At 36.8% G+C, this 21,504-nt stretch overlaps 1 protein-coding gene across 7 annotated transcripts in view; it reads left to right on the top strand.

Moving 5' to 3' along the window:
- The window catches only part of LNPK (lunapark, ER junction formation factor), a 37,744-nt gene extending 19,608 nt beyond the window's left edge, over positions 1-18,136 (top strand). For 6 of the 7 annotated variants that reach the window (XM_046943783.1, XM_040704325.2, XM_046943784.1 and 3 more), the window contains 5 exons: positions 3,561-3,785; positions 9,602-9,707; positions 10,338-10,408; positions 11,643-11,813; positions 17,192-18,136. In XM_046943783.1, the coding sequence (XP_046799739.1) occupies positions 3,561-3,785; positions 9,602-9,707; positions 10,338-10,408; positions 11,643-11,813; positions 17,192-17,388 (770 nt within the window). In that variant the 3' untranslated portion in view covers positions 17,389-18,136. Of the gene's footprint in view, positions 1-3,560; positions 3,786-9,601; positions 9,708-10,337; positions 10,409-11,642; positions 11,814-14,582; positions 17,166-17,191 lie in introns of those variants that run through there. The other variant, XM_046943786.1, reaches the window with a different exon arrangement.
- Positions 18,137-21,504: the final 3,368 nt, after the last annotated feature.

Below are 21,504 nucleotides of genomic sequence, written 5' to 3' on the forward strand. Positions count from 1 at the left end.
TTATTTGTACATGCAGTAATTCATTAATTCAATTTTTAGATAACAAAAGTGTTAGCTTATTGTTTTTCACACTAAATATCTGCCCAAACAAATACGCTGCACAGAACAGAACCTAACCTAACTTACTACAACTAGATGGTACCTTATTGTGGTTATGGTATAACTTCTTGTATATAACATTCATTAGTGATTTGGAATTAATAAAATAGCTGATAAGTAAACATGTATACTTCTGTTGACTCCTCTTGTGTCAGTTTGGAGACAAGCTGGTCAGGGACCAGAACTTGTTATCTTAAGCACTGAGTAGATAATGACCAATCAGATTGGACTTAAAGCTGTAGGCGGCAGTTGGTGTAAGGTTAGTTGGTATGTGTTCAACTTGCACATTGAAATGGAAACTCACACATCTAACAGAGTATTTAGTTGAAAGATTTTTATCATTCAGCTTTGTGTAGTTGTTAACTCTCAGGAAACCACTCAGCAGCTTCATTGTGTGCTTCACTCCTTTTGAAGTTTTTGTGATTTTTGACATACTTGTTAATTAATTGTAATTTTAAGAGAGGAATCGTATTAATCTTGAGATTTGGTATTAGAAAATCCTGGAAATTCAGACGGAAGGGAATTTGAGAACTCAAGTGCGATTTTATCTATTAAATGCTTTGAGGGGTGGAGTTAATGAACACTGAGTACTCTGTCCATATGAAGAAAATAGAGTAAGTAAGTGGGGGGAAAAAATACAACAGTAATATCCTGTTGTTACCTGTTCCCTTCAATGTGCTGATACAGCTGTTAGCAGTGCTCTGTTGTAATTGAGATGGCTGCATGACCTGAATTAAAAATAATTCAGTAACAGATGGTTGCAAGTTGTAGGTTGGTACAGACACCAAAGATAAAGAAATTCATCTTTACCACTAAAGCCAACAAGTTTGTGAACTATATATTGACTGGCGTTATGCTCTAGATATTTTAAAAACAATGTACAAAAATCAAGGAGGTCTGAAGTGAAGGAGAAATAAAAGAATAAAAAAAAATAAAAGAAATAAAATACTTTTACTTGTAAATGTGAAAGATACAGCTGTCTCACCAGTAGCAATATCTTAGTAAACCTGCAAGGAATCATACTGAATCCTCAGTTGGGAATAGCCATTTTAACCTATCTGCTTATGTATCAGTATTGGTCAGTGCCAGTAACTGCAGAGTTTGAACTTAGCACACCTGAAGTATAAAAGGCCCATTTTCAAGTTAATCATCTGTCTTCATACAGATAATTTACAGATGGAAAGGACTCATTTATGCAGGGGGAAAAAAGAAACCTTTGAAAACTGAAAACTCCAAACTACTTCAGCAGTTGCTGTATATTGTTAGAATAGAGACAAAACGAACACTTTGTTCAATTAACTTGCGGGACTTTAATTATGGAAACCTGGAAGTTTACAAGAGGTTCATAATTAACATGCAATATATTATTTATAGAGATACACACACACACACACACACACACACACACTTTTTGGGCAGAATTTTACAAGATGCAAATGAGTAAATGTAGAGGGTAGTTATTCCAATGCAGGTTAGTTTGAAATGTTGCTAGTAGAATCTCTCACAAAAATCTCTCAGTGCCAGTTGTGGTGTTCATCATAGATGATTTCTCAATTAGAATTCAATTTCTGATGCAGGATTAGTTTTAAAAGTAGAAACAAGTTACCGAGGAAACCTTTAAGGAATTTCTGCAACTACCTCAGCAATTTACCCTGTTATCCCGATCTGGAGCAGTTTAAATGAGGGACACATTTTACTTGCTAACACCAACTTAAAAGCATACAGAATCTTTATACTCATTGGGTGATCTAAACTGGAAGATGAAGTGTCAGTTACTAATGCAGCAACATCCATGATAACGTAGAAGGGGAAGCTAATAATGTGTTCTGCTTAGTAGGAAACTGAGCTAGATAGATTTTTAATAAGACTTTGGTTGCAGTCTTCTGACTGTGGATGATAATCTTTTCTTCCTTCTGGTGTACACTAGTGCTATATATGTGTACAGATTAGTAGGCAAGAACATAGCCTACATGTTGCAGTTTCATAGCACTAGATGTTGGCAGTTGACCAACTGAACTTTTGTCTGACCTAATGCTCCAGTGATAGCAACTCTTCCTTGGCAAGTATAAGCTCATGTTACATGCTCACCATCCCCATAGCACACACAAGAGCTTAGTGTAGGTGTTTTACTTCCCAGGTTCAGAGGTTGCTCCTTCAGACTTCAGCACACCCATCTCCCTGTGGCCTTCCAGTTGCTAATGAGTTTACAGACGACTTGCTAGGAACTGACACTCTTCAGCCTGTCAAAGGTGGCAGTCTCTCTAATCTTGAAACTCAGGGAGATGAATTTAAAGTCCAAACCAAATGTTCAATTCCCTTTTTATTTTTAGCTTTTAAAGATAAGCAAGTTCAGACATAATATTGTGGGTACTAGTAACTAGTTCTGGAGGCTGTTGGCTAGCCTCTGCTGTAGCCATTCTGCTGAGTGTGTAGTTTTTAGATTAAGCCATCATGTGTTAGCAATGTTAATGTCTGGAGTCCGGAAGTGAGGGTTAATTGCAATTTAATTTCTTATGGTAGAGTATTTCAAATGTTCTTTGGTGGTTACGGATGTAGATGGGATGAGAAATAGTTAAGTGGTTGCTATTCCTGGTCACTGAGCCTGCCTTGCTTTTGTGAACAAACTTGTATGTAAATGTAATGGAACTTCAAATTTTCATGACTTGATAAAATATCCAAACCATATTATATTACTTGGATGATATTCCTATTCTTGTTAATGAGAACTTTCTATCAGTATAAGAGGAGCTGAAGAAACATATACATTTTTTCTTAGAAATAACAGGAACTCTATGGTCACGGATTGAGAAAAAGTTAGAAGTATGTGAACAATGCAGTAGAGTCTTCTCCTGTTTTGTGACAATTCAAGCGTGTGGCTTGTTGGTACATTTATTGAAAAGAATGAACATAACTGTATTACCTGTTTAAGATTAGCTGTGTAATGTTGTGTTGTTTTTCTAGAATTTTCACTTATAGAATCTGAAATTATCTAATCTGAAAGTTTCTTAATAGCACTGGACACTTAGCCTGGCTTTTTTAGGTGATGACTGGATAGTTTTTATTCCCATGGAAAACAAAATGCTTGGAAGCATGTTTAGATCACAGAGTAAAACAGAAAGCGCAGGTTGCGTCTGTGTTTTCTGGTTGGAACCTGTTTGCTATCTGTCCAACTTTCTGCCTTAGAATACAAAATTATAAGGTAGGCAACCGCTGATTTTCTTCTGGAAGTCTTTTACCCCAAATACGCAGTTAATGATCATTACTATTAAAAACATAGCATTCTGTACAGGCTTTATTTCTATGATATGCTCAGCCATTCAGCTGGCAATCTTTAGTTGTAGACCTTTCTGGTTTTATTTGACTCAGTTATTTCTGGCTGATGAAAATAGCAGGTTAGTGATATTAATGTAATTTTGCTTATAGTATTGGGTGTTAAAATAAGTATGTGCATATCTTGTCAGAAATTCGTCAGAGGACTGCAGCTCAAAGAAATGCTTCTACACCCACGCCTGCTACTCCTAAGCAAGGCTCTCCAAAATTGCTTGTTTCGTCAACACCGTCTCCCGATCTGCAGAGGGATGCATCTGCTCTTAGTGGACCACCAGAAAGAACCGCTGTGCCATCCTTGCAGTCAAATGTTCTACCGAGACGCCCTGGATCCCCTGCTACTTCAGTGCCTGGAATGGGTAAACAGAATGCTTACTGTTATTTACAGTTTATATTGTTTTCTCTGGTTACCAATAAAATAGGCCATTTTCAGACAGTATGGAAATGGCATTTCATTTGGAAATTGCAGAGCAGTTATCTGATTAAGCAGGAGTTCCATATTCAATTAGCCATAACTCTTTGCAGCTGGCACCTCTTGATGCTGAAACCTATTGCCTGAGCTCATTTAACTGTTATGGCTTCTTTGTTTAAATGGCAATAAAACTTTGCAGTATTCTGTAGTCAACAATATAGCATACCTTTTTATGTTCTTAGTTTAGAAGAACTCTACAGTTATATAAATCAGATATAGAGGAGAACACTTTCCGAATGCATTCATGTTTCTGGCTAAACCCTGCACATATTTTTTTTAACATGCATCTTGACATTTATTTAAATTTTTACTCCAGGAGGTATACTCAGGCAATCTATATTCATAGATTTTAAGTATGAAATATCAAGTATGCTAGAAGAATTGTCTGTGTCGTAGCTGGATTTTTTTCTTAAATTGCATGTTAGTTTGGTGCAATAGTCAAAAGTTTACCAACAGGTCAAAATCCTGTAGAAATGAAAGTTCCTTAAAACTTGGTATCGTATCCTGGAAGTATTTTTCCTTTTGTTTCTTGTCTCCTGTTGTGAAGGGATGGACTTAATCAAATGGAACACGGTTCAGGAGGGGTGCTAAAATTTGGGAGATTTTGAGAGAAGGAGTGTTTTTGTTCTGCTCATTGAAGGTGAAGCAGTAGGGGCCAGACCCAGCGTATCCATTTGTTGCGGAATATTTGGCAAGTTGGATCTCAAGACAATGAAGGAGATCACAGTCTCAAAAATGTAATCATAGAATCCTTGGAGTTGGAAGGGACCTTTAAAGGCCATCTAGCCCAACTCCCCTGCAATGGAACAGGGACACCACAGCTAGATCAGGTTGCCCAGGGCTATTCCACGGATTATTTTTGTGCCCACTTCTGGATGTGCTGCAACATGTCTGTATCTCTTCTGTACTGAGGAATCCACATCTGGATGCAGTACTCCAGGTGAGGCCTCACCAGCGCGGAGTAGAGGGGCAGGATCACCCCTCTTGACCTGCTGGCCACACTTCTTTTGATGCAGCCCAGGCTACAGTTGGCTTTCTGGGCTGCAAGGGCACATTGCTGGCTCATGTCCAGCTTCCCATCCATCAGTACCCTCAGGTCTTTTTTGGCAGGGCTGCACTCAATCCTTTTGGCCCCCAGCTTGTATTTGTAGTGAGGGTTGCCTCGGCCCAGGTCTAAGACCTTGCACTTGAATTTGTTGAACCTCATGAGGTTCACCTGGGCCCACTGCTCTAGCCTGTCTAGGTCCCTCTGGATGGCATCCTATCCATGTCATTGAAAGTGATTTGGTGACTACATCAGCTAATTTCCTCAAGATTCTGGGATGCGTCTCATCAGGACTCATAGACTTGCGGATGTTCAGGTTCCTCAAGTGGTCATGGGGATGCAACTTGCCAAGATTCTTTTCAGCACCACTGTAATTTGGTGCAGTGTTCGTGAGTAGTGATGTTTTCTGCACTTTGTTAAGCCTTGTTACTGCTTAGTAATTGTTTACCTTTATTTTGAAACTGCTAAATTTGTTTTTATCCCTGAAGTGAACTATAATGGCAAGATATTAATACTTCTTGATTATCTTGAAGTACTGTAAATTAGCTTTGCACACCAAGTAAGTGGTCATTTGGGTTCAAAATGTGTTTACTGAGACCTGCTTATTGGAAATTCTTTAATGAGTTTAAAATCACATGTTCCTTCTCGGTTAAGATGCTGGCTTTATAATGAAGTATCAGAGATCTGCTAGTTTTGTTATTGGAAAAAAGAGTTGGGTACAATGAGTAAGCTGGATAAGTGTTAGCCTTTACTTGCAGAAAGGGTTTAGAGGGGAAAAAAAATTAGCTTGTTTAAAAGGACAGTTGCCAAGACTGTTAATTAAAATATTTAATGTAATTTTCATGATAATGCTTTATATGCATGTGCATTTTTTCTACTTAAACACACTGTTCTGTTGCAGCAATGTTCTGTTGTATACTGTAACTGTCAGTGTGAAAGCCTTGTTTTCTCTTGAATTTTCCCAAACCTTTCAAGCATATAAAATCTTAGTCATGTAGCTGTAGTGGGAAGTATGTAAATTCACTATCTGTAAGAGTAATATCATTGCCTCTAAGTTTATGCATGGCTTGCAACAAATGTGAATAGCCTTAATTATCTCTAAAGTAGAGAAGATTAATAATTCATTTTCATTATACTATATTTTGTAGAGGAGAATCAATTTAACGTGTATTACCACGGAGCTCCCATATGTTTGAAAATTAATAACCAGCAGGTAGTTGAGAGTTTGCCAAGCTTTGCAAAAATGACCAGTCTTTCTACAATGATTGCTTTTGATGTTCATATTAATTACTGGTGTCCATAACAGCATGAGAACTAAGATGGTTGGTTTGAGTTATTAGTAGGCAGGTAATTGAAGTTTTCCTTGGAGCATGTTGTAATGCTAGGTAGTTTTACTTAAATTTTACCTTTTTTAACTACTGGAGACTTTGTTATGATATATGGGGCATATAAAAATGTGATCTTTTGGATATTAATCAGTGTTTGAATACTAACCAGATAGTGGGGAAAAAAAACTGTAGAGTTTTTATTGCAGGTCATATCAGTTTTCCAAATCCTTGCCATTGCACTTATGTTGAACCTTGACCATTCACTTTTTCTTAAATGGAGACACTGAATTTTTTCTGTATCTTTTTTTTTTTTTTTTTTTGGTGAAGCCTTAGGAAATGCGTTTCGCTTGAAGTTTTCTCTGGACAGCCTTGGAAAAAATCTGTAAAGTGTAGGGTTCTGCCTAGTTAACATTGCAGTGAATTTGTTCTGGTGACTGCTTTGAGGTTTTTCTTAGTCTTAAGTACTACTTGTTTGCGAAATACAGGAATATGTTGAGCATGCTGATTTATATCTCCTGATTTCAGTGCTTTTTTTTTTTTTTTTTTTTTTTTTTTTTTTTTTACAATCATCCTCATTTTCACAAACGTTAAGAAAGAAACTCTGTTCTTCTTGGAGGCATGTAAATTGTAGTATATGCTCATCAAATTTTATTGTTCTTGTGTACATCAGGACAAACCCTTTAGATCAATTTTCCAGAATTGATGAGAGGCATTTTCTTTTAGATAAATTGCACCCTTAACGACAAGATGAATCTCATTCCCAGCGTAGGACTGTGAGAGGACACAGCTCCAAATGTTTGAGGCCTACTTTGTGAAACAGTTTGTTTTTTACCTTAGGAGATGCAGATACGTTACTACTGAACTTGAGGTTTACAACTGATAGTAGCGCATTTTGGCAGTGACTCTTCTCTTTGCTTACATCTGTGGAGGTTAAAAGATAGAAGGTTTGAGAGAGAATTGCTGTCGGTTACATTTAATACTGTTTAAGCAGAATGCCCATCTTAAATCAGCTTACTCAGTGGCAAGACCTGCCGTGTTGTCTTTGCCTGCATATACCCATAGCATACATATTGCCTCTCTGTGGATACTTATGAAGATATCTGCTGAAAGTTGTATTAGTGGAAGGAATGACTTCAGCCAGGGGCAGCACCAGGACATGCACAAAAGGGCTACAGGAAAGATAGATTTATCTTCTGTGAAGCTTGAGGTCTGCTTTTCTGAATTAGTTCAACTAATCCAATCTGTGAAACACATTTCCAAGAAAAATACTCAAATAGAGAATCAAAAGCTAAATGTGTGGTCACGGAAAGCCCTTCTAAGCTATGTGTTTTATATAAGTGTTTTTATTGGATATATTGAATAGTTACAATCCAGAACTCTTCCCTGGGAGAATATTAGTTGCTTTTTGGGCCTTGAGAATTTTACTCCTAAGGATTAAATATACTCAGTTCTTGCATGGCTTCAGATTACCCCACGTTGATTTTCTCCTTGGCATTCAGCAAAATCATAGCAACAGGACGAGTTGTCTGGAACTAATGTTGTATGTTGACCCATAAGGTTATAGCATTGTTCAGCTGTAAGTATTTTTTTTTTCCTCTATGATGTGTTAGAGGTTTAGTTAATGAGCTGCCAAATATGATTTCAAATGCTGTAGTAGCTTTCTCAACTTCTGAATGAGCTTTCAAGTATAGATATTAGTCTCCTGGGTCTGTGGGTGTAGCATGGTCTTTGTCTCAGGTAACTGTGTGAGATCCTGGAAGGAATCTCTCCTTATCATTAATGTGGATGAACTCTGGACTGAATAATCTGCAGAATCCTTACTCAACTAGAGAGTCAGAATTTAGGAGGCAATACTTAGGAGGAATGGGAAGTGTGTGTATTCTCACAACTCTGCCAAGTGTTGAAGCTGTAGAGCAGACTGCAGTTAGTGTCACCTCTAAAAAGAATCTGTAGGGCTAGGACATAAATTAATCTTGGGTAGTATAAGTGGTCTCTAAAGGACGTGTTCTCAGATTCTGTCCTTTAGGATGAGAAATCAGATATTTTCAGTTGGTAGCACTTATTTGAACTTAACCTGATGTGGATGTTGGCTGGTGATTGGACACACAATTAAGAGATTTAACTATAACTGATGAAACAGTTTTTCTAAGTGAACCATTGTCTGTAGCCTGCAAGTATGACGACGTGATATGCCAGTTCTGGGAGGCATACATATTGTTGTATAGAATTACTATGGATTAAAAGCAGTATTTCCTTTAAAATAGTAACCATTAACTAACAGGGAAGTGGAAGGCAGTATATGTTGCCCTATAATCTGATTAATGTGTTAAGTTTTTGAATGTACTGTAACTTATCTCATGTGTGTAAAATGACTTTTGGCCAGGAGTGTCCTCGATTTGAAGTGTTAGATATTTGAGTGGTCATTTTTATTGTATTTTGTTCGCTATGCCTAACTTCTTCTTTGTTAGGACTAGAAGTGAAGATAGAAGTATGGATGTAAGTGACATAAATGGAAATTGGTAGTTTATGATGGTCTTGGAGCAGACCAGAGGTTTTCAAACTTTGTCAAAAGAGAAGTGTGTGCCATTGCTGTGCTTTAATTGCTATATGTGAACAGAGATGAAGGTGGTAGCAATTAATGTTGTTACTTGTTTTTAAAGGACTTCTATTTTGGTAGTAGTTAAACACATGGTATACAAAATATTTTTATATCTCTAGTTGTCCTCTGACTACGTAGAATTAGCACAGGTTTGAAAACATCCAGCTTTCCAGCAACTATAAGATTACCAAAGTGTCAGATGGCTAGGTATGTTTCATGTGTAGACTGAATACACACAGGGCATGTTTTCAGTTAGGCTCCTGCTGCTTAGTGACTGCAGAAACCAGTGGATGCTTCTTTGGTAGCATCCTTAGTAACTCTTTTGCTGTTGTAATTGATTTTTTTTTCCCCCAGATTTGTTGGCATGAACTTGAAAAACTACATATGCAGATCTGATAGTGTGTTAAGAAAACTCAAAAGTAGCAGTACTTTTCTTAAAAAGTATATAATTCTCAGTTATCGTTAAATACTACTGATATGTTAAGTTTTTTTAGAAATAATAAATTTAATGATGTATTTTATATATTAAAGTAGAATGAGTTAATATAAGCTGAAGAAGCAGGTGAACTTGCAACTGCTGTGGGTTGACAAAAAAGCAAAGCTTTCCTAGTAAATTAAGGATTATGCATTTATATTAATTAGGTGGAATTTTAATGGCACCAGCATTCACAGTTGACAAATTCTATACAATATAGTTGAAAATCCATTTGATATAGTTCATGTCTTCCTAGGTCTTCATCCTCCAGGCCCTCCTTTAGCGAGACCTATTCTTCCTCGAGAAAGAGGAGTTGTGGATAGAGTTATTGAGTATTTGGTTGGAGATGGTCCTCAGAACAGGTAAGACATTGCTTAAGGGAGTATGCAGGTACTTGAGTTAGGGAACTTAGCACCCCCTCCCTTTTTTTTTATTCAGTAGGGTCAAGACTAAAAGTATTGTGTGCTTTTTAAATGAAATGGCTGCTGCTTAGTGCTTCGTGAAATCTGTAGGGAAAATGGTAACCACTTTGAATGGTATTAGCTGTGATACAAAAATAAAAAAAACCTTGATACTCAAGTAGGCGAATAAATTGTTCAAGAAACTGAACCATTTAGATATCTTAGCACCTCAGCTTTATTACCATTATAAATGCTTTGCCTTCAGAACTGTCCAGACGTATCCGAACTGCCATATTAACCGTGGTCACTAATCTAGTACAAACATTTAAATGGTTTTGCTGTTATTTACTGAAAATGCTGGTATCAAAAGTCTATACAACTATGAACTCGAAGTTGTTGCTGTTTATAAACCAACTTTAAAAATTATTGTTAAGTATACAGATTTTGTTGGCCTTAAGGAGTAACAATTTCACTGTGCAAATTAATTTTTAAGAGTAAATATCTAACCTATTAGTGACTTAAGTAAAACTCTTCTCCTGCCTCAGTATGTTATAACTTAAAGGTACAAAATTAAGTATTAATGTTTTCTAGGTATGCCCTTATATGTCAGCAATGTTGTTCTCACAATGGTATGGCTCTGAAGGAGGAGTTTGAATACGTAGGTAAGAACTCATCTGTAGCAGACAATCATAGTTGGCTTGTTCCATAGCAAACACGATTTGATTAAATGCTCTACTGACCCTGTGAAAATGCCACTTCAGATGGGAACAGTTTTATGGTAACTTGCTACTCTGTAGCTGACGGTTCACTTTAAGATTTCAAGAAGTACTTCACTGCAACCTCTAGGCCGAGGGTTCTGTGCAGAAAAGTATTCAGTAGAAATAAACCGCCTCTGATACATCCCTGAGAATTGCTACTGACTTTGAATGGTTCTCAGTAGGGTTTTATGTTGAGAAATGATCTGACATTAAAGTACCAGAACTTAAAATTTTGCTTTGGAAAGAAGGTCTAGGGGAGATATCGGAAAAGGAGTGGGAATAAGCCCTGGGAGGCTATATGTGAATTTATGGCTGACAATAACTTAAGACAGACACAGCTCATTATTGAACACAGATGTTTTATTTTGCCTCCTTTCTACCACAAGTGTAAGCCTGATGTTTGAAAAATGAGAGAATGCTAGATAAGTCTATTTAATCGTTTCTCTTAATTTTGTTGGATAATAGACAGCACTGGAAAAGAATAAGATGAACGTTTCCTCTGAGTCTGAATGTATTTAGTCTATATGTCATCTTAGCTCAAGTGTATTCACAGTTCTAGTGTGCAAGAGGTGACCATTTCCCTCCACTTGCGTCTTGGTGAAAATAAGTGTTTAACTGTTATGTGATATGCAATACTTCAGAAGAAATTTGCCTTTTCTTAATTAAGGATCACTGGAGTTGAATGCTCCTCTAAGAGCAAATAGTGAGGAAATGTGTTAGGGTCCACAGCATCCCTTTACTTGAAAGACAGGCATAGTGACATCTTAAGAAAAGTCATCTGCCAGTTTAGGTCTTTTGCAGGAAAGAATAGAACGGTATGTTATGACACCTCATGGTACTGACTTGCATTATTTTGTTGTGGTCAAATATTTCACAATTATGGGCAAAAATACCCATGTAGAAGTGCAGCTGGGCTGAAAGCAAACAGGTATTTAATAAGTAAATGTGTGCTGAAGGGGGAAAAAAAAGCCAACAACAAAGCTAAGTAGAACACTATAAATTTGATGGGAATAAGCTTAGGTGTTGATAGTCATTTAATTCTCTTTATAATATTTTGGACGGTCAAGATATTGTGCAGGAGAAGGGCGAAACGTGAAATCGGTTAGTGAGGCTATTTACTGGATGTGCTTTTGTGCAGCATTTAGGTGTGCCTACTGCTTTTTCCTGAATCCTGCAAGAAAAACGAGACCTCGGGCTCCACGGCTACCAGATTTCAATTTTGAAAAGAAGCAACTTCCAGAATTGCAATCGGAAGCAGAGCGTCCAGAATCAAGAGAGAGAGAACCGCAGGGGAATCAGCAGACAGAAGGTACGTGCTAATCTCGTCAAGTCTGCTCTTATTTAATGCCCAATGAAATGGCTATTTCCCCATGCGTGCTGGTATTGAATGTGCCAACTTTTATTGATATGTAATGTCTATGTTTGTCTTTACTGTACATTGGGATTTCTCTGCCTGGCTGATTTTTTTCTATAGAAATAGCTTCATAGTAGGTACAGTCTATAATTTTTCCAATCTTTTTGTCCCTGCTTTTAGCCTAACTTGTTGATGCTGTTGTTTTTGGTCCCTAACTCCAAAGTTTCTTGATATCATGATGTATGTCCAGCGCAAATGATGTCACAGCAAAATTGTTTATACCGCCGTTACTGATAAACGCATGAAAAAAAACAGTGTAAATAAGTTAAGGAGGGAATACATCTCAAAGTGGTTAACTTCAACTCTGTTCAGCAGGTCATTTGATTAAGTTGCGTTGGAATTTCTGCCTTTGTTCCTTTTGCTGTTTTCCTCAGGGCAGGAAAATCTAGTAAAAACTGCCTCGTTTAAAATCAGGGAGTTCAAAGACAAATTGTCAATTTTAATTTAACATAGTTCCTTTTGAGACGTTTTATAGTCTGCAGATACAGTAGGCATCTGGTGTACAGCCAACAGGAAGATGCAATGTTTTAAAAGACTTTGGAAATTATGATTTTTGAACCAAAGAATCTCCAGTTGGCTACATACTTGAATACGTACTGGCGTTTTGCATTAGTTACAATCAGGGAGTATGTTGGAAAAAGTTACCTAAGATGGTGCAGACCTGATATTCAGTCTGGAAGCTCATCATCTGTAGTAGACTGTCAAATCGTAACAGAACACTTGTTTACTCTTTAACACTAAGTACAAAATGACATCAGCCTTACCTTCTGGCATGGGAATGCTGATTAAGATTGGTAGGGAAGACTTACCTAGCTGTAGCCATCTCTGTGGGTGTGGTCTGATGAAAGGTGCATTGCAGGGAAAACTTGCTTGGCTTCTCTTCCTGTCAAAGCAATGCTTTTAACAGGGCAGCTTGCCTCAGCTAGTTTCAGTGTAGTTCCCCAACCAGTCGTCGGCTCACCTGAAAGGATAATGCCTGGTTTGTATGTATCGTGGAGCAACATAGAGGAGGGAAGAAGTTCCTTCTGATGTAAATTGAGAAGCTCCACATTCAGGTATTTGTTGATTAAGATAGTATATTTTATTTCTCTACCCTTTTGTTTGTCCCTATGCCACAGGTTACAATCTGCCTTAAGTATGTAAATGTAGCTATCTCTAACAGTTTTATTCACACAACTGAGGACACAGAGAACTATGGTAGAACAGCAATGGAGCTAAGTGTACTTAACTACTTAGATGTACTTTTATGATAATACTATTGAAACAAGAACTAGATCAGATCTGTGAAGCCAGACCATGCAAATTTCACCTTTGCCCTCTAATTATCTGATCTTTTCAGCGAATAGTGGATGGACTGATAAATTCATGGCTACTTTTAAAGGCAGAAAAAGACATTTTTTGTTAATGGGATCTTTGAAACCCAGGTTTTCTTCTTCTGTATGAATCAAATGGAGAAGCTGCTGCAGACTGATATTTAACTCTTGGAGATGTGTGCCTTGAGGGCATCTGAGTAATGTTCAGCTGCAGCCTTTTAGAGGTTTTGAGTGAAGGCGTGCTAATTAAGCTAGTATTATCTTTGAAGTAATGTTTATCAAACTATACTTTTAATGGGTCTGAGCTACTGAGTCAGTTTATAGATGTTGTAAAAAAAAACACAACAAAAAAGCTTTAAGAATTAGTGTGAGGTTTTGATTAGGCAGTTGAAATGTGGGAGTGAAAATTCTGTGAAATGCTACTTTTTTCTAAAGTAAAATTTTCAGGAAAGAACAGCTTTTTTTATTGTAGAAGTGATATTTTTGATTTACCTTTAACACTGAAAATTACTTTTTTTCTGGTTGTGGTCTTTGGATTTTGGTGTGCTTCTTTAACTTAAAACAACAAAAAAAACAACAACAGAAATTAAACTGCTGTGGGGGGTCATTCCCTAGTTATCTTTTCCTGCTAAGAAGTATACGCTGAAAAATTTTTGGAGGAGAAATTAGAAATAAGAACTTGGTCTGCTGACTTTTGTTTCTGTGTGGTTTAAATACCTGATCTTTTCTGAATATTTCATCTACAAAGTATGAACTGCTCTGTTTTGATAATTAGGAAGCAGCCAGGAATAGAGTGTGCGTTAATATTTAACGCAACTAATATCTGAGGAATGTCCTGCTGATGTAATATATGCTACCCTGTCTGTTTGTCACTGTACATTAACTGCCTGTGTCCTGCCTCAAAGTAATCTCCTACGAATGAGAAAATACCATTTTCAGTAAATCACTTTTTCCATCAGAACCCTAATTTGAAGCATAACTCTGCTTACTGACAGTTGGGCTTTATTAATAAATGAGCATCTTCCTTGATTGTAATTTTAAGTTGTGAAGGTATAGCTCTGGGGAAGGCTTTTGTTCACTGTGGTAATATAAATGCTGTCATAGCAAGAATAGAATATCTTCACTTCGATGTAAACAAGCATTAACATCAAGAAACCAAACTCACCACAGTATTGACAACGCAGGGATATCCAACTCTTATGTGTAATTTGTTTAAACCATAGCTATACAGCTTGAAGAAATTGCAAGCTAATGAGATGCGGAAGTGCTATAAATATTTTTTACCAGTCAGCTACTTTACTAATGAATAGAGCATGAAGCTCAATCTTTTTTCTGCTGTGTGCTCTCACAGTGACAAGCATGCTACATGCTGCTACTCCAATGGATAAGAGAACTGAAGAATGGTTGTGTGGACTGCTATTGGCACTGAACCTTGGATTTTGTAATCCTCTGGAAGTATGAAGTCATCAGCTGTCAATCCGATGCAGATTACTGGCACAAACATTATACTTGGCTATTCAGCACTGTAACTTGGGAGATTTTAGTACCTGAATGAAACAAAATACTTCAGTTCTTAAGAAAATAATTGATCTAGGTTTTTTTTTTTTTTTTTCCTGTCAAAGACAGGTCTCTTCTGAACTCAGAAATATTCATGTTTGGATCTTATATGGGGGGAGGCTTCCCCAAATTACACACACCATGTATTACTTTCAGCTTTGTGGTGCATTCTGTCTTCCCTGTGTTAGGCACTTCTGCTCTGTTCTGGTTGAAAATTTATTGTTTAGCAACAGTTTGAATGTTGAAATTACAGTTTGACAGCATGAGTGTTTTGTGGTGAATATCTGGTGCTGATGTTTGTTAGATGTCTTTGAACTTCAGATCTCAGGTTTGCATGGAGTTCCCTGGATGTCTGAATATTCTACAGTTACTTAATGCTTTTGGCATATAAGCAACTGTTAGTACGTATGAAAGGATTTCTAAATAGAAGGCAGATGCAGAAACTTGGTTTGCTCTTCAACAGAAGTGTTCACAGTGATACTGTTCTCAAAAAATAATTGTATTCTGAGCTTGTGGTTATTTGAGTTCTACCAGAAGTAGAGCTTGGCTTTGGGCAAGTGTTTCAGACGGAGCAGAAACGTTAGGAATAGAACTGGTAGAGAACAAAACTAAGGATTAAGTTGGTCAGAATGGTCTGTTTACTGTGTTTTTTTTAATAATGGAGTGGACAAATTCAGTTTGAGATTAGGCTTGCTTCTTTATTGAGTGTGCTCTGCTTTCACAGGACAGTGTGAATACGGTGTATCTTTGTAAGCTGATTTGTCACTTAAAATATGCCAATTTCTGCCTGCTGTGTTTTTTCTGCAATCCAGTTAACGTGGCTACAGAGTTCTGTAATTTCTAAGCAGACCTGAGTCAGCTTACCTGGAATTCAATGACTTGTTCACTATTCCTTTAGTTTAAAAATGGCATTGTTTTTGTCTGTAACATGAGTATTCAGATCTTCTAGTAGTGATGCAGTCTTGTGATTATCACTGGTTGTACAATGAAATAACCTCTAAAAAGAGGGTTAGATGAACTCATTCAGTGTGAAGTACACATGCTTCGTAAGCATTAAGCAGAAATGTTAGGAAAAAGGGAACTACTGTAGCCAAAACCAGGACTTTTACAGTTGCAACCATACAGTTATTAAACTTGGCTTAAACCATTGTGGAGCAGTTTGCTGTTGATCGTGTGTAGCTGCATTCTTCAACTAAATCTGGGATTCATGATTAATCATCAAGAATGCTACCTTTCTTTTGTCATCTTTAAGTTTACTTAGGGAGCATTCTGTTAGCTACTGTTCCTACAGTAATTTAAGCCACTCGGTATTAAGTTGAAATTCCACTAATCAGTGCATTTAAAATGGAATAATTGTGTATATTTAATAAAGATTTATCATGTTTATAAGTGGAGTTAGCAGTACCATTTACTGTGACTACCATGGCTTCCTGATTAAAGAACCTACTGTTTAGTCCCTTAACTATGTCAGACCTTAAGTTATTGAGCTAACTTTCTAGGTAAGGTTTTCTTTTTTAAACTTCAGAGTTTCAGCAGCTTCACAAAGTTTCTTTAAAATGAAGTAATGGGAAAAGTAAAGTAAAATAACTGACTGTTTTTTTTAGGAAAAGTGCCTCTGTTTTTTGGTAGGTTAAAAATAAGGCAGTTCTGCAGAATGCTGAGTGTTGCTCTGTTAAGGGCTACAAGAATGGGCAGACAAGTAATGGTTGGGCTACACTACAGAAGAATTGAGGGCATGGAGTTCTTTTCCTCCCGTCCTCTACTTTCTTTGTCACTCAAGCTTCAACAGCTGCAGTACAGATCTAATGTAACTTAAGCGTGGAGGGGCTGGAGCAAGAAAAGGCATAAACTCATTTGTAGTATCAGAGACTGAAGAAAAAAAGCAGAGGCGAGACAAGTAGCAAGGTCAAGAATATTCAGTTTTTTATTGGCAGTTTTCAGATATTGAACTAGATTGTTCTATTTTTTTTTCTCATTTTCTAATTATCTGGCTCCTTATGTTTAAAGTAGTTTTTGCCAAGTAGAATATTTTAGAATGTATTTGTATGGAGGTTCAACTTGAAAAAGCTATACAGTTTGTACTGCTTCCATTACCAAGAATAAAGAAACTGGATTACCACCATGTCTACTTCTAACAATGTCTCACATTAAATGAACAAGCCTAGAAAGGTTCTGTTGAGTATGAATGTATACAAATAATATGTAGTATTTTCAGTGAGGTCTGAACTCTTTTCCATAGCAGTTCCTTTTTTCTTTATAGGTTTTACCTTTGGCAGTTGAGAACTTTATGTAATGACTAGTTGAGACCTGTGTATGATTGCAAAATATTTTCATATGCACTTTAGAAATATTAGCTGTATGCCCTTTGTGAAAATAGTTATTAGATTTCTTTTCTGTCTGCAGAATCTGAAGGAGTGGCTCAGCAAATTGAGACAAATGAGACAGATGAGAAAGCACCAAGTGCTGAGCAGTTGAATGATAGTCTTGTTGAAGAAGTTGAAAAAGAAGCAGCAGAAAATGTTTCAACAACCGAAGACTCTATTTCAGATTCTGCTATTTCAACTGAACAAAGTGAAGAATCTTTAGTGAAAGCAGAATAAAGTACTTCAAGTGCCTTCTGTAGCTAGTTTTTAGCTTTGTTCATGCCTGTTGTTACTATTCAGGTGAGCTTTTTTAAATGGTACAACTTAAAAATCTCGCTTGAGCTTAAACTGCCTCAACTGTCACAGTATGTCAAAGCTTTGTGTAAAAGTGGATATTGTAAATTAAGCATGTCTTTAAGTTAACTCACAGAATGTATAGTTGGTTGAAGTCTAACAGTCATAGACATTGTTCACTTTGCATATTTGAAAAATCAAACTTTTAAGTTTTATTAAAGGTGACCTACAACTTGGCATCTCTTTAGCTGTCAACGAACAACTACTGGCCCAGCTGATCTAGTAAGTTTGGTCTAGTGAACTTAGATACCTTTTAATGTTTCCCTACCGAAGCAAATTGAGTACATCTTAAATACAGATGTTTACAAACTCAAGTGTCATCGGACATTGGGCTTAAGCATATGGAAAGTGTCATTACAGTAGTGTTGGTGTTATTCATAGCTTAACTTTTTGACAGAATTCAGTTAAATGACACTCAAAAATGGCATCTCCTTTGGTATTTGCATTGCAGATGAGCCAGAGGCACTTAAATACAGATATGTTTTGTGTTTACATAAAATATAGAAAGTCTCTGCACTTGATTGTACTTGAATATGAAGCACTATTTATACCTGTATAATAATGACAAGATAAGTGAATCTTGTGCCTTTGTGTATTTTGTTAAAGGAAAATAAAGATATCTAGCAGCAAACTTGCTTTGTGGTTCCTAGAACACTGCATCCATGCAATTGTTCCCATTAACTGCTTCAGGGGGTTTAGAAAAGCTGTTAAAAATGACAGAATAAGAGTGGCTTGTGTTGGAAGGGCCTTAAAGATCTAGTTTCAACCCATATTTTTGTAGAGAAAGATCTGTTTTTAACTTCATAATTTTTCAAGGGTTTAAAGTTATGGTACATGAGATTAATTTGCAAGTCAATTCAGGCTCAGGGATATATATGTATATGATACTAATATGACTCCAGGCTTTCCTCAATTTACAGTAAGCGTTTACACATTATTCATGCCAAGTATGTGTGCTCCAGTCCTGACACACTTGAGAGGAGAGGATTTTGTTTCTGCAGCAGGTGCTTCTTGACTTCCATTTACTGCAGTAGAGGCAATAGTGTAAAAAAAAAAAAAAAAAAAAAAAAGCCTGTTCAAGAAGAATTGGATCAAAATGCATGTCAAGGAAACAAAGTTTATATTTTAAGTCATGTCTCTTTGACCCCCAAAAACTTGAAGTAGGATTATATAAAGCAAAATTTGGAATTTTGCAAATTGCTAGTGATATTTAATCCAGTTGCAGACTGACTCTCAGAAGATGAGAGGAGATAGAAGAAAGCAAGGGAAAACAAATACTACAATTTCAGGTTTAGTTGTATTCTGACTCCTGTAGGTACTTGAATCTCATTTTATTTCAGAAGTACTTGAAAGCCTGGTCTGTGAATGTCTCACTGAATTGTGAGAGATGTTACACAATTCCCCTTTCTTCCTGTGGCTAGATGGAGAGCAAAACCTTGAAGTGGTATATTAAACAATTGGGAAGCTTACTGATGTTCGGCTTTCATTGCTTCTGAAATTTTGTGAGTAATTTCTGGGATTTCCTTTTATTGAAATATTGTGTATGTATATATAATAGAAAGGAATTATCTGGGCTACCTAAAAGTGCTGTGAAAGCCAAATAAGTGTAGTTCAAAACAAAGTGAGTCAGCTGGTTGATTTTAAAAACATTTCAGAACAGAGAAGTGAGGAAATGCTACTTTATATTGTAGTGCTTACTCTAAAGAAGAATATGATTGGTTGCCCTTAGGTATTTTGACAGAAGTAGATGATTTAGTGGAATGAATCCTCGTATGAAGGTGGTTTGTCTTAAGAAAGCAGTTCAGTTTACAAGCAAGAAAAGCAGAAGCTGACAAGGAAAAACAAAGAGAGATGATATGGAAGCTGTCTCCATTTACGGGCTGGTTTAGATATTATCAAAAGCATTACACTAGGAGTGCATATGCTTGCCTTGAAGTCAAGATCAAGAAAGTTGTACTGCTTGTGGTGCTGGAGCAAATCCAATGAAAAGTCTTAAAGAACAGAACCACGAAGTGACACCAGTTGATGCAGCATGGAAGGGGGAAGTGTTTTTGTCTGACGGGACAAGGCCTTGAGACAGAGAAGGTAAGACTTTGAGAACGCTTCTAATTTCAGGAATGGTATCGGAGTAGTGTCTGACAGTATATATCCCAGGTTAATATCTTACATTAGAAATGTTGTGTCTCTGCAATTAACAAAAAAATTATATCAGATAAACTTGCTTTTTTTAGACTTACTTCCAAAATTATTGGGTAATGTTAACTTGGTAGAGTAAGACCTTTTAGCTGCAACTAGAGGCAAACATTATGAAGTTGCTTTTTTCCTTTTTATTCAAACAAAAACACAGAAATTCTTTTTTTACTCCTGAATCGAACAGTGATTACTTCTTGTGACAAATTACTAACCTTCAGAAGGTTGGGAGAAAAACATTTCTCCCTCATGTGATTCTGTTTTGTCTTAGCAATATTCAGACTTGTGAGTACGTGGGGATGGCTGAATGGAATAGATGAAGCTGCTTGTTATTCAATTGTTAAAATCTCAAATGTCTTAATCTTGATAAACTCTTTAGTACAACAGTACTGGAAGTTTAAAAAAACAAAACACAAAAGCACCTTGTACATAAAGTTATTCTGGAGTGAGGCTTTGTTAGATCTTCCACAATGAGGAGGACGGTCCACAGGTGTATGGCCTTTCTGTGGAGATTTCACTAGAAAAATAAATAACCATGAAGATATGATTGCCAAAAAGTTCCTAAATGTTAATTTGACCAGTACATTGAATGTTCTCAAGCAAAATCTAGGCTCTCACTTCCTTCTATGTCTTGCTGATGCTTTTTGTGTGTAGTACCTCACAGATGTTCTTTCCTGTTCAGTTACATGGTTGAAAATTAGCGCCTCAGCACTCATTACTTTCTGAAATTAAGTGTAAACCTGTCTGGGTTCCCGGCATAGTGAGCTGCTGACGTTTCACACAGATATGTGTTTGTAGAGTATGGATTATTTAATGGACAAAAAAACCCCTACAAATATAGAATATAGCATGTAAAAACTAGGAAGGAAGTGAGTTGACAGTGAATAACCTCAGACTGAAGGTTTGGAGGTTCCTACTTTGGATTTGGACAAAGTCTTGCAGTGGTCAAAGGTTACCAGTGGGGATTGAGAAGTCAAGATTATTCGTTGGTCAGTGGATTCTTTTTCACGTGTCTCTCCTTTTGTCTTTCACTTCAGAACGTATTAGATGATTAGATGTTTAGATTAGATGAATTATCGCTGTGTAATAATTCAGGAAAGAGTTTTTGTCGGGAAGTTTCGATACAATGAAAATGTTTATAAGCCTGTTAATTACCAATCTATGGCAGTGGTCTCATCTTGCAGTTTGTGGTCTTTAGGTGAAATTGGCAGTTTTCAAGACTGTGGAGGGTGATGAAGGTGAGGAATTACAGCCAACTCTTCCCATAATTGTCCCTACTGGACTGACTGGCACAGGACTTTGCCTTCCAGGTCTTGTTGTGTAATAATGCATCACAACAGTTGTGAATGTCCATCAGAAATGTTCCATGCTTGAGATTGTCTTCTAGACCAGCTGCTTAGAGCTCTGAAGTCTGGTCCTTCAGGGGAAAAAGTAGGCTTTTTCCAAGTAGGCTGGAACTGTTTGACACACGGTTGTTATTGGCAATTTGTTTATGCAACAGAAAGAATAAGTTGTAATAGCTTTTAACAATGAAAATTGCTGCCCTCTAGCATTTAAAAATAAATAAATACATTGAGTCGTCTCTTAAGATCATGAGTCTCAAGGAATTTGACTTCTCTCCCCCACTGCTTTTGATTTGTGAACCTCTCTAGGGTCCTGTCAGGTCACATTCAATCTTTCCTCTGCAAGAATAAGACCTACGGAGGTGTATGATGGGCAGGATAGAGAGATGGGTTTTAAAATGAAACTTATTGATTATACAATAATTTGCTCCCAAACCGTGGGGTTTTGAGATTAAAGCAAACACTC

The sequence above is a fragment of the Gallus gallus genome, chromosome 7, assembly GCF_016699485.2.
Source record: "Gallus gallus isolate bGalGal1 chromosome 7, bGalGal1.mat.broiler.GRCg7b, whole genome shotgun sequence".
NCBI lineage: Eukaryota > Metazoa > Chordata > Aves > Galliformes > Phasianidae > Gallus > Gallus gallus.